The sequence below is a fragment of the Platichthys flesus genome, chromosome 4, assembly GCF_949316205.1.
Source record: "Platichthys flesus chromosome 4, fPlaFle2.1, whole genome shotgun sequence".
NCBI classification, from domain to species: Eukaryota; Metazoa; Chordata; class Actinopteri; order Pleuronectiformes; family Pleuronectidae; genus Platichthys; species Platichthys flesus.
In genome coordinates this window covers 17,311,177-17,324,011 of record NC_084948.1, presented here as the reverse complement: position 1 = coordinate 17,324,011, position 12,835 = coordinate 17,311,177, and the positions used below count along the sequence as shown (strand labels likewise).

The 12,835-nt window shown below is 42.3% G+C and overlaps 1 protein-coding gene across 2 annotated transcripts in view; it reads right to left on the bottom strand.

The window, feature by feature from the left end:
- sik2b (salt-inducible kinase 2b) overlaps positions 1-12,399 on the bottom strand; it is a 44,363-nt gene extending 31,964 nt beyond the window's left edge. For both annotated transcript variants that reach the window (XM_062386466.1, XM_062386467.1), the window contains exons 1-3: positions 11,851-12,399; positions 8,176-8,292; positions 2,679-2,742 (exon numbers count right to left, since the gene is read on the bottom strand). In XM_062386466.1, the coding sequence (XP_062242450.1) occupies positions 2,679-2,742; positions 8,176-8,292; positions 11,851-11,988 (319 nt within the window). In that variant the 5' untranslated portion in view covers positions 11,989-12,399. The remainder of the gene's footprint in view (positions 1-2,678; positions 2,743-8,175; positions 8,293-11,850) is intronic.
- Between the last annotated feature and the right edge of the window lie 436 nt (positions 12,400-12,835).

Here is a 12,835-nt window from a genome sequence, read left to right as displayed (position 1 = left end):
AGGGTGAATATATCGTCCCCTTTCCAATGCTCAAAAAAACACTTACACACAATAATATCTGGTTTTGGGGATGGATACAAATCGGCATTCACTTCCGGGCCAAATTACTTTGTATTTCGAACATTATGGACAGCATTTTTCGTTTCGTGCAAAACGCAACACTGAAAAGAAAGGCCAACTTTACTGGCAATGGTTAAGGAGTCATTAACCTTTTTATGGCTGGTGTACTCCCATTAAAAAATGCTGCTAACTTTGGTGTCAAAGAGGCATGTAAAATTATAGCCAAGAGAGGGTTAGCTTAGCTTAGCATAAAGACTGCAAACAGATTGCCTGGCTCTTTCCTAGGTTAAAAACGAAAAAGACCAGCACCTCTAAAACTAATTAACATAAAACTTGTAGTACAACATGTAGTAATACGATAAACCTGGCGAGCTAGCTCCCTCAGCTTTCGGTCTATGCCAAGCTAACCTTCTCCTGGCAGTAACTTCGTGTTTAGCACTACGAGAGCTTTGAGAGTGGCATCGATCTTCTCATCGAACTGAATGAAAGCAAATTTCCATTACGAGTAAACTGCACATTGGAATTCCTGTTGTCTGGGCTAATAGAATGTGCTGCTTGGTTGAGTTGAAATGGCTGTGACATATGTTCTGATGCAGATGAATCTCTCCGCACGTCTGCACTTCCTTCCCGTTTTCTCATTCATTTTTTCTTGTGTCTGCTTCCCAGCTCTCACTAGGTCACAGGAGCAGGAGTTGCTGCTGCTGAGTCAACATCACAAGTGGAACACTGGCCTCAGAATTACAAAGACACAGACAGAAACACAGGCCGGCAGGCAGACAAGACCAATACGTTTACCGTAGACTATTGCTGGAGTAAGTCTGTCTGTCTGCTACTGTGTCTGGAAGTAGGTTAGAGTGCTAACATTCTCAGACAGTCTAATAGGTGAGGCCAATAATTTTTGTGGATCATGACTCATGAGCCACTTACACCTTGTCCACCTCAGACAGGTCTAAACTTGTGTGGTAATTCGGGATATTTTTGAAGGTAAAAGTATTTCATGTTTGCAAGAGAGGATTCCAGGAAATTTTTGATTTTGAAAAGAATAATCCTTCTATATTTAATCGCAATATTTCTCATCAAATACATACTCAGAGACAAACATTTTTTAAATAAAAATAAAAAAAGGTGCAACAAACTTGCTGTTTATCGGGGTCTAGTGTACTGGTTGAAGTGCATACACATTGTACAAATTGAGGGGCGTGTGCAGCAGCGATAGAGTGCATGTCGTTCTATGGCAGACTGAGATAATGTGTTATCTTCATATAATATTCTTGCCAAGTTCTGACTTGTCTGTCCCCCTTGTGCACAAGTCTCTTTATTTGAACTTCAGATCATTAAAGTAAAACAGTTCAACCGACGTACCATATATAATAAAAAAATAATTATTGTATCTTGTATGATCAAACTGTTCCACTTGGAACTCATTTAGTACATTTTTGCCCACTTCCCTTTTAGGGCATTTTTGCCTCTAAAAAACTGGCAAGTGACTGAGTGGAAATTGTTGTCTATTGCAAAGGAACAATATTTTTTTCTATCTGCCCTAAATGTCAAAAATGATGAAATGCATTGTATATTGGTGTATATGGGGCACACTGGTTTTAACTGGTCTATTAATGATTTTTGGTTAATTCTGTAAATTTCTGAAGATTTTCATGCAGCTTGTTTTGAGGCATTTTCCTCTTGACCCAATCTCTTCTGAGTGACATCTTGAATCTAGCGTCATTATGAGCAGTTGATTGGGACAACATCTGTTTATATAATCGCTTATTTTTCCTGTAACTTTGTTTGTAAATTATTATTTACCTTTTTAGATGAAAAAAACTAAAAACTCCTGAATTAGGAAAGGCCCAGTTTACAGTATTGGCCTGCAGTGTTTTAACATTTCCTGTCACATGTTTCACTTTGGTTATAACACTTTCTATTGTGCAAACAAAAGTTCCCAAAACAAGTTAATGTAACCTTGTAATCTTTCCACATAAGTTACAAATTATTTATAAAATCATGTCTCGTAAAGATGGTCCTTTTTTGTTGCTTCTTTTGCAGATTCGCTCTTTTGGTCCTACCAGTTTGAGTCAAAAGCAGAAACTAAAGTAGAATTTTATCTCAGTATCATGAACTAATGAACATGGAGGATTGACGTCACTGCTTGTCAGCAGGTTGAAACTAATCTTTATATCTTGCATAATCGGAACATCTAAGCAGTAAAGCAGCGAGCAGCATGTGATTCTGCACCACAATCAGTTATAAATCCGTCTCTTTTCTCTTTGAGGCTGCCTCGCTGTGGCCTTCAAAGGCCGCCAGTGATGTCATTTACACGACAGGAAACGATGTCAGCACATTTAGCACGGCAATTACTTGCAGCTAATGACAAGGACCATATTAGGACAGTGTTCGCAGTTTTCCATCTATGACCTTTGAGATAGAGGCCAGCATAACCGTAAGAGCGCTGCAAACTCAACGAGACTTTGATACTTCCTTGTTTGTAAAACATGATTGACGCAACAGAGCAGATTTGTTTGGTGTGCAACTGATATGGGGAGGACGTACATGAACTGGGTGGGACAACGTGTGTAAGAAACTGAGTTCAGACTGATCTTGGTCATGAAAAGATGACTCACCGAAGATCTCCCCATTCTTGGCGTACTCCGTGACTAAGTAAAGCATGTTCTTCGTCTCCATCACCTGTGAGGGAGAGAACAAAGGAGCGGGGGCCGAGGGAAGGGAGAGAAAGAGTGGGAGAGTGAACGTGAATGCACACAGAAGACCACTTTTCAACATTATCATCAGATAATCAAAATAAATGCCCTCCTGCAACAAGAGCAAATTAGAAAACAAGATTTACAACAACAGATACAAATCACCAATATATTACACAACTATTCACAAGCCTCACACTCTGTGGTTAAACCACAGCTTCTGGCTTCCACACAGTCATGAGCAAAACAAAATGCATGAATGGCACAGGGTCTAAATATGGTAACCATGTAAGAGAATGGAGGTGGACAGTTGGTGCTGCCGAGTATATTTGAATGGTACTTAAACCTTTCAGCCCTCACATGGTGCCGTGTTGTGTAGGAGGAGGAGGAGAACGGATTTAGAAACAGAAACACTCGGGAGATGAATCGAGTGAAACACGGACAGGAGAATTAGATGGAGAGGGAGGATGAATCAGACACAGCAAGCCAGACATTCACACCAGAAATCCCACGCTCATTGTTTATGATCAATTTTCCATCTGCTACACTGACCGATTCATGGATTTAGGAAATGAAAGCCAGTTTTTTTCTCCCTTTGTTCGGCCTTGGTTGTTGTGTAACAAACACATTTGTCCTCTATGTATTGTGGAAAACAACCGATTGATAAATATGGCACAGCATCAAGTTTGGGATATTAAACTATTCTCATGGTGGACATTATGACTTGAGACATTAGGCCAGGTTTAACTAAAGGTTATAAAAGTGAATCCGTTTAGTTTAGGTTTGCCAGTGAGCCAGTACAGAAGCAGGGACCTGGCACCAGTTAACATAAGTGGAATGCAGCCTTTGCAACCCAACATTGGCCAGTTTGCGCTGATTGGCCAGTTGGCAGATTCTGTTGTGATTGGTCAACCGCTTCCAGCATGTGTAGGAGATTTGGGCCTCTGCTCTCACATTACCTGGCTTTGTTTGGGGGCACGTCAGACTAGCCACTAGGTGTGTATTATGCAAAGCTGGTGAATTGTGATGACGCATGACATTAAGATTCCCCAGAAGCTCGACAACTAATCAGGTGTTTCAGGGGCTTCAGGAGAATTTTCCTGTGGGAGTGAGCTAAAGCTCCACACCTTTACTGTGGACTTTGAACTTTACAAACCTTCACATAAGCAAGAAACTATTATGTGTCTCGTTTAAATGTTTATATCGATTCAGAAGCTCCAGAAGTTTTTCGACAAAATACATTTTAACATGCATTTATTTGTTATTATTTCATTCTAAATTATGAATTTCTAGATCATTTTGGATTACTGAGGTTTATCCCAGAGGTCACATCTCAAGCTAATACAATGATGATGCTTCTTTTAGAAATGAATGAAGTTAAACAGGATTTGTGTAAGAGTAATAAATACAAAGTGACTACTGTACTTCACTACCATTTATATAACAAGCCTGCAGCTACAGTAAAAACCTACCTGTACTGAAAATAATAACTGTCCCACTTCAATTCAGTGAAGATAATACATTAGGTACACAGTGTGGAGCATTTATTAGTAACTGTTGTACCGACTATAGGCGCAATACATTAATCCATATATCTGTCATGTCATAACTCCTAATGCAAGTGGATGATTCATAAATCAAATTCCATGTGCCAAGAAATGCAAACTGCTCTTGGTGTTTAGCTTCATGTCACATGGTCTGACACTGCCTATTGCTGGAGGTGATATTCAACATGTTAAACAGTATGCTGCTTGTTCCAGGAAACTGGCCAAACAAGTAATAATTTTATGTGTTTTGAGTTTGATTGGCCAAACCAAGAATAAAAATAATAGCAATTAATTTTGAAGACCATTTAAATCTGTGCTTGACTGATCCCATCTGAATGTGAGTTGTCTCTGTGCTTATTCACATGCTGCATAGAGGCTATGCTTTTAGATTGTTTAATACAAGGCTGTCAATGAATCATAAACTTAAATAGGGTAATTATTTTAATGCTTTTAACAATGTGAACATTAATTGTAGAATAGATGATATTGACTTGGTGTCAGGATCCACTCAATATCCTCAATTTATTCAAGGATTTCCTGTAACTGATTGATTTTAAAATGAAGCATTCATTTTGTAAAGGTATCCCTGTGAAAAAGTATTGAAAGACATGGTTTTGTAGTTTCATAAAAGACATCCAATGATAATTTTGACACTTTAAAGTATTTTTACTTTGAGAGAAGGAGACTTGCTGGTCGAGAATAATTGAGAGTGGTGAACTCAAGAGAATCCGATGATGGTGAGATATGAGCGGGAGAAAGGAAGTGAAGAGCGGGGTCAGCGAAAAAGCGGTAAACTAGAGTGGGGTCCACAGTTGGGTTGTCTGTGTCTCTGTGTGTCTTCATTCACTAGTGCTTCCCTCCGGGGCCAAGGTTTATGAGACTGAAAAGGAAATCGCTAATTGACCTGTGCTGATTGGTTGGAGGGGCTGTTGAGGATAATGATACATACAAAAATAACACAGCAAAAAGTTGGAGCAGTGCCACATGGTTGTGTAATGATAATGAACACTCATTTCATTCCCCTAAACAAAGTAACAGGACCCGTCTTATGTAACATAACGGCATCACCAAAAACAGTTTGAGTCATTGGTGGTCGGGCTCTTTGAGCCAGACAGTGAACATCACAGTAACTGGGGGAAACAAGTTTCCTTTAGCCACACTAACACGTCTATAAAGTGCAACAACCAGAACAAAATCGTTTCACAATATAAACTTTGGGTCATGTTAAATTTGTTAACTTCCTCACACCAATTACTATAAAAATGACAAGAGAAGTGACATTTATGTTATTTACTTCTATAAAAAAATCCCTTGAGCACACTTCGCACTACTGAGAGTGAGATGGCGTCATTTTAATAGAACCATTGCAGAGACCATCAAGCTAACCTGTTCTTGACCTGAAAAAAATACAGCAAATTTCGGCAGCAAGAAATCCTGTTAAAATTACAAATGTGTTTCAAAAATCAACAATGACGCAGAACATTTCAGTTTACAGTTAAGCCATGTGTATGATGCTTTTCTGAATACAATAGACTAGGGCTGGGCAATAACACATTGTTTTGCATTGTGTAAGCACAATGACGAAATATTACACATAATTGATCTACCTCAGATTTGTCAAATATTTTGCTGTCAATTGAGTGTTGGTATTTTTCAACTGTGACATTTCAAAGTCTTTTCTGTGAGCCAGGTCTCGATGGAACCAAGAACTGAAACCGTGAACTGAAATGTGAAATTTCAATATGTCCAGAGGATGATGTGCACAAACCAAAGAGTTTCAAGCTTCCACTTTGTTGTGCGTTCAGCAGCACTTTATTCTGCAGTAGCTGGTTACTCGACTGTGTTAACTTCACCTAACCATCCACTCATCAGCTTGATGATGCTTTAGCGAAGCTGTTCTAGTCCTCAGACACCAATTCTCAACATGTTACAGTGAACAACTCTTCATGAAATTCCCATCTTGTTGCAGCTCTGCCTTTCAGCTTTGTCATGCATGTTAGACAAAGAACAGCACTCGTCCTGCTGTAGAATTTCTTGTGGCGGTTGTTGTCCAGACACAAATATATCAACCATAAGTTCAAAGTACATAACATAATTGGGCAATTAGACAGGAGCTATGGACAAGAATAAAAAATGCTTTTTAACATCGAGCAAATCTATTTGTTTTTCAGGTGATACATGTAATTGTGATTAAAAAGGTGCAGATTTCCAAACCTAGCCTAAATAGAAAATGACACTGCACACATTTAATTCATATAAACCTACTAACATTAAGTGGTTTGAATTAGGCCAGTCACACCTTCACAAAGTGTGGAGAACAAACACACAGCGCAGTGTAGAGTCAGTCGTTCATTAACTGAGACTCAGCTCTCATATCTTAAACTATCCAGTGGTGGCAGGTTCTGCTTGGCAGCATTTGTTTGCTAATGCATCAGAGAATGACCTGGATTAGTGCTGTGCTTCAACACCACAACTGCTAAAGTACCTGGAGTGAGGATCAACAGAGTGCGACGGCGAATTCTGCTCCGCAAAACTGATTTGACACCGATTAGTTAGAGGCAAAGTTAATTCCGGGCTTTCTCAGCAGATGTTACACTGGACCCACAGCAGAATGCATCATTACATGATTACAGTGCCCCTTAGAATAACTAAGACAATAACAGGACAACAAATCAATAACACAAATATGTCTGTGAATTTGGGCAGGTTCAGATGGACCTTTTTAAGTCTGGGAGTTGATAAGATTTACATGAAAATGCCATTAACGAATCTGCTCCTTGGTCTGCTTCTTCATTGATTCCTTTATGGATTTTTTCGCATAAGTTATCTATGAGAAATAAAGGCCCTTTTTTATTTTCCCCAGTCTGCAAGAGTTTGACTCAGGTGCTCTGAAGCTCCACTGGTTAACCACTGTTTTTAAATTAGGTTTTCTTAGTCAAAGAAAAGACCTGCTAAGCCTGTCGACGTGGCACAAATGTCATTATCACATAAGATATTTACCCTCGGTAAACACATTCTTCTCGGTTGGGAGGCAGTGGCACTCGTGCGTAGAGAGTCAAATACATGGCATTACTGAAAGCTAAGCCATTGTTGCGTAGACAGAGGTTTCGGCATACTGTTGGAGTTAACACCCTTACTTGAAATTACAGACAATAGAACGTGCGTCATCTTTCTTTCTGAAGTGATCACTTTTTACTCTACGCCATGAATTCTCCTTGTTGGATGCCTCCATCAGGGTGAACACTTGAGTTTGACGTCAATGCTTTTCAATGGGTAACAGTAAGAAAAAACGCCGGCATTGATGCATGAAATTAATAAGCTGCCAGGCAAGCAATTAAGATGGTTGGGACAATTGAAAACCGATTCTCTAATGACTTTTTTTTTAACTTCTTTGTGTTTTGTATGCAAACATGGGGGAAACATGAATAGTGACATTCTTCTATCATCAGTGCACAGGGCTGTGATGAGGTATGTCAAAAGAAAGTAAGATCCAAACAACCAAGACAACAACAAATCACCAGGAAATGTTTTGATTGACACAGCTTGAAAAGAAAGAGAAAAAACTTCAATAATATGCAGAAAAGAAAAAACAAGGTGAAAACGTTTATTCTCACATATCATTACAAAATGCGGAGTAACAACTTACAAAGACATTTCCATTACAGATAGACAAAAGAGACAAGAGCCCACATTTGATCACATATCCTAATCATAGCCCATATTCACAATCATCCTCTGTCCTGTTGAAAAATTACCCAAAACAGCAAGTGAGAGATCCTTCTCCCAGGACAGACAAAATCGCAATAAATGCCGCCTGGAAAGCAGCTCTACATTATTTTTATTCAGGCAGTGAAAGGGTGTGGATGCCTCACCTGGTAGAGCTTGATTATGTGGGGGTGGTCCAGCATCTTCATTATTTGAACTTCTCTGTAGATCTTCTCCAGGTTCACAGCATCCAGTTGGGTCTTGTCAATGATCTTGATGGCCACCTGCAGAATGATGGAGCATCAAAAATACAACTATAAATACCCGTAATCAGAATTAATGAGCAATTAGAAAGACCACACACGCAAACACACTTACATAAACGCTACTACACACAGCATTTCAATACTCTCCAAATAACAGAAGGACACAGTGTGTTCTTTTCAGCTGTGAAAGTGGAGAGTTGGTTCTGAGACAAAAGATAAACAAACAGCTTGAGCGGAATCCTTCATAAACAAGTTTTTATAATTAAGCCATGATAGGAAAGTACAGCAAGCACATGCCTTGCTGGATACACACAAACGCACACACACAAAACCACAAAATGACGTGTTGGTGTAAATCGCACTCTCACAACCTCAACACTCTTGGGTTTGAGTAACGACGCCTGGTACGTAGCACGGCAACATTAACATCTCTGCTTCACATGGCCTCATAAACAACACTTTGTCAGTGTGATCTCAAGTGTTCCAAGTCGAGCTGGACGAGTAAACAACGGGAGACCCCAGACTACGTTAGGGTCCTGCAGACATTAGTGCGTTGTTTCAGGTACTTGCGTGACTGGGGCTGAATCGATTAGATAAACAGTTTGAGTCATTGTTTAAATAAAACCGGCAAAAGGGTGAGGATTTGTTATTCTTGGGTTCTTAGATAGTAAACTGACTTTTGCCAGGGAGGTTATGTTTTCACCCCTGTCCGTTTGTTTGTCAGCAGGAATATGCAGAAACTGCTCAACTGCTTTCTACGAAACTTGGTGGAACAAGGCTGTATGGGTCAGGGAAGAAGCTATTCAATGTTGGTGCGCATCCAGAAGAGGGGGCAGATTCAGGATCTTCTTTTCCCGCTTTCTTTAACATGGTGATAAAATAGGTTTACAACATTTGCCTTAATTTCTTAAAAATATGTATTAATGGAACCAGATGAAGTGTGTGTGCAATGTTAATGTTAATCGAAAAATAAAAATCCAGATCTAGGGAATTTATATGAGATTTAATAGGGGACTATTTGGCCTTGGCTTTCAGTGACAGCCAATTTGAAAATTGGAGCTTTAGGGATAATTAATCAATAACAAATTATCTGCAGCAATTAATCACGCGAGTAATCATTAATGCAGCTTTAGATGAGATGAATAAAACAGATCCATGAGTGTGAAGAATGACCAGATGCCAAAACATTGCACAGCAGTTTATAATACAGTCTTCTATCACACTGACGATCGTTTTATCCTCCATCTTGGCAGCCATAATATAAACAGTAGAACCGCCCTGTTCACAGTGTACAAGTATTTTACCAGGAATGTGCAAGTGCATGTATTTGGCTTGCTTTAGCGGTGCGTTGCCAGCTGATGTCACCCAGTGTCAGGGCAAAAGTTGAGTAATGTGTAACATTTTCTGCTACATTACTCTGAATTGTTTTTGAATAAATATCCCTGCTGTGTCACTGCAGTGGCATCATTGAAATAAATATGGAGTCATTTTTTTCATGGTGTGATCATTGTCGTCAGGACACAGTTTGTTTTTAGTCGTCAGGTGAAGTCTGATACCTCCATCCTACAGGCGCTCCTTTTGATCTCCTTTCATCTACTTGTAGTTCGCACTTAGAGATGTGCAGTAGGTAATGTTTTTTATTGGTGAACACTTTCCGGTATTATCTTCCTACCCACAGTACCGACAGCGAATAGTTGGCGTTAAATCCTATGGAGGAATCTGAGTCATTTAACAGCACATCAGCTCCAAGTCAGTAGCTCTACTAAAACAACTGGTCTAGTAGTGAAGGATTACGTGAAAGGATCAGAGCTCTTGTCAACAATACATACACAAACATACAACTTCTTAGGAACTCACTTAGCACAAGGTCATTTGAGGATAATGAGTTAAAAAACAAATTTAGCCTCTTTTGGAGGATGGATAAACTCAAGGGACCACATGGGAACAGGTCTACACGATTTGAACCCACAAGCTGCAAAATGTACATAATGGTGTGTGAATGGTTCAGTACAGCTCGCAGGGGCCATGAGTAGGAAAGTAGGTTATGCACACACAGGTACACTTATCTGGAAATGTACACAATGCTAAATACACACACACGCATCAGATCTGCTGTTTAATGTGTCATAAGACTCTGGTTTCTCTTACCAGGCAGTATCCCTGTTACACTCGCATATTCTCAAGGCAGATGGCATCACATAAAGTTGATAGCCTCCCTTTCCAGCTTTGCTTTGGCCACTCTGACTAGACAGTTTGGCTCTGGTCAAACCAAGCGTCCGCAGTGGCTCTCTGTACCAACCAGTGATCAGTGACCTCCACCAAACCAGTGGCCTGCAAACCACCCCCTACGTTCTCAGTAGGCCCTAACGCCAGTCTGGCTGAAGGCACTCAGTGAAATCCCCTGGTGCAGTGTTTACCTGACTAGGCTTGAATGAAAAGATTAACACGGTAGGAGCCACTCTCTTGCCCTGCTTTTCATTAAACCTACCAAGAGTCTCGTCTGGCTGACGTAGATCTTGGTTTTTCTGTAGAGTACGATTGCTCATGTTCCACAACAAACAGTTGGGAGGTCCTGAGGATCAAAGATCAAAGTTTGCGACTGTGTTTTCACAAACCTCAGGGCCTATTTTCCTTACACCCCCCACTCTGCCTCTCACAACACAGCTTCTTCACACCGGCCAGACAATCTTCACACTGAATCTCAGTGTCTCTGTCAGTACCATAAAAATGCATGGCACTCGGGGGTACCATTCACGAAATGTGTCTCTGCACAGAGATGACATAAAGCTTTAAATTAACTCAATCCAAACCCCGTTAATGCTGCATCACCTGAGAGCGTTCAGTGGGACCATCAAACCCTCTCCGAACTACATGGAGACCCAGACAGCTGTGTCAGTGGATTGCGGTCTGCAGAACACTTGCTGCTTTCCAATTACACAGCTCTGGCCATGCCATGCCATGCCCCTGCTCCTCGGAAAGCTCTTCGGGCACTGCTGGCACAGGACACCGGTAAATCACATCATTATTGAGATTGCATAATGGGACCACCGACCCCATGCTGCATGCATGTACGCCCCATTTGCGGCATGTTTACACCCGCCATACTCGTTCTGAGTCGCTGCACTGTCTGGGTCATTAGCGGGGAGGGAGTGCAGGTGTATGCTGCTGATGGGCCTGGAAGTAGGGGAAATAAAACGCACGCATGTTTACAGTTCGTGTTTCCAAGCAGCACCGGTGGTCAGTGCTCTTCCTGGCAGTGATGTGCAGCTGACGTGGGGCAGGGTGGGGGGGTGAACGTGCTCTCAGTCATTGCTCCTGAACCTGCAGCAGTGAAAGCACCGGAGCGGCCGAGTGGAGGGACCGGGCCGTCACCCGGTCCAAGTTTGTGTTCGTGCCCGAGGTGGACGCGGCGTCGCGCATGCCGCTGTGAATAGGTGGGGTGTCCGCCACAACATGAGAAAAGTTATGTAACTCGGGCTGAACAGTAGCCCAAGTTAGCTTTGGGGCTAACTAGTTCACAGAACACACACATACAGACACACACTGACACACTCTCACACACACTCACTCACTCACCTCGGTCTTCGTAATGCGGTGTCTCGCCAGCTTCACCACGGCGAAATTGCCTTTGCCTAAAGTGCGCTCGATGTCGTAGAAGCCCACTCGGACCGGACCCCGGATCAGCGGTTTCTGGACACTGTCAGCCATGACCATGCTGTTCTAAATGTGACTGTTTGTGGACGCGGAGGAGGAGGTAGCCAGACGAGCGGGTTAAGGGGGACACGCTGCCCGGAGGAGGGGGGTTCTCGCACGGGGCTCGCTGCTGCTGCTGCTCGCTCGGGCCGCCCGCTACAGATAAAGACGAAAGTAGAACAAGCCGGCCGCCGCCTCTGCTGCCGCCGCAGCCGCTGCCGCTCCCCCTGCCGCCGCCGCTCGACGCGCGTCCATTAAAAACAAAGTTGCTTTCTGCCGGAGCCCGTGTGGCGACGCTGTCCGGAGCAGGCCATGAGCTGAGCCGTCACACCGCGTTCCCCCTCCGCGACAATACCGCGGTCACGTCTCAGCTGCGCGGAGCCTCTGTCAGCCGCGGAGTGCACGGGCGGACTCGCAGAGGAGGCATCATGTTCTCGGGTTGACGTGTATTGACGTCAAAGCCATGGGGGTATTTGTACAGGGGGCGGGGCCACGGAGCCGCTCCACACTCTAGTGCCAATTGGTTGCCAGGACGACCGGACCCATCTCTTACGTCAACCGGTGAAATTGCTATTCTGGAAATCGGTCTGCTCGCCTGCGCCTCCTTGATCGCGGCGCGGGGGTAAAACTTTGAAGCGTCGCCCTGCAGGTGTTTATCGTGCTTTGATGATGAGGGCAATGATGAAGATGATGATGAGGATGCGCGACAAAAAAAGGATTACGTTCCTTCTATCCGCTTCTGCTATTATCCAAGCTCTCTGCAAGTATGAATGAAAAAAAACATGCATCTCTCAACGCGTGTAATAATCCCGTAAAACAAATAAACCGTTCGTCTTCATCGCTACAATAAATAATCCATACCAAAAAA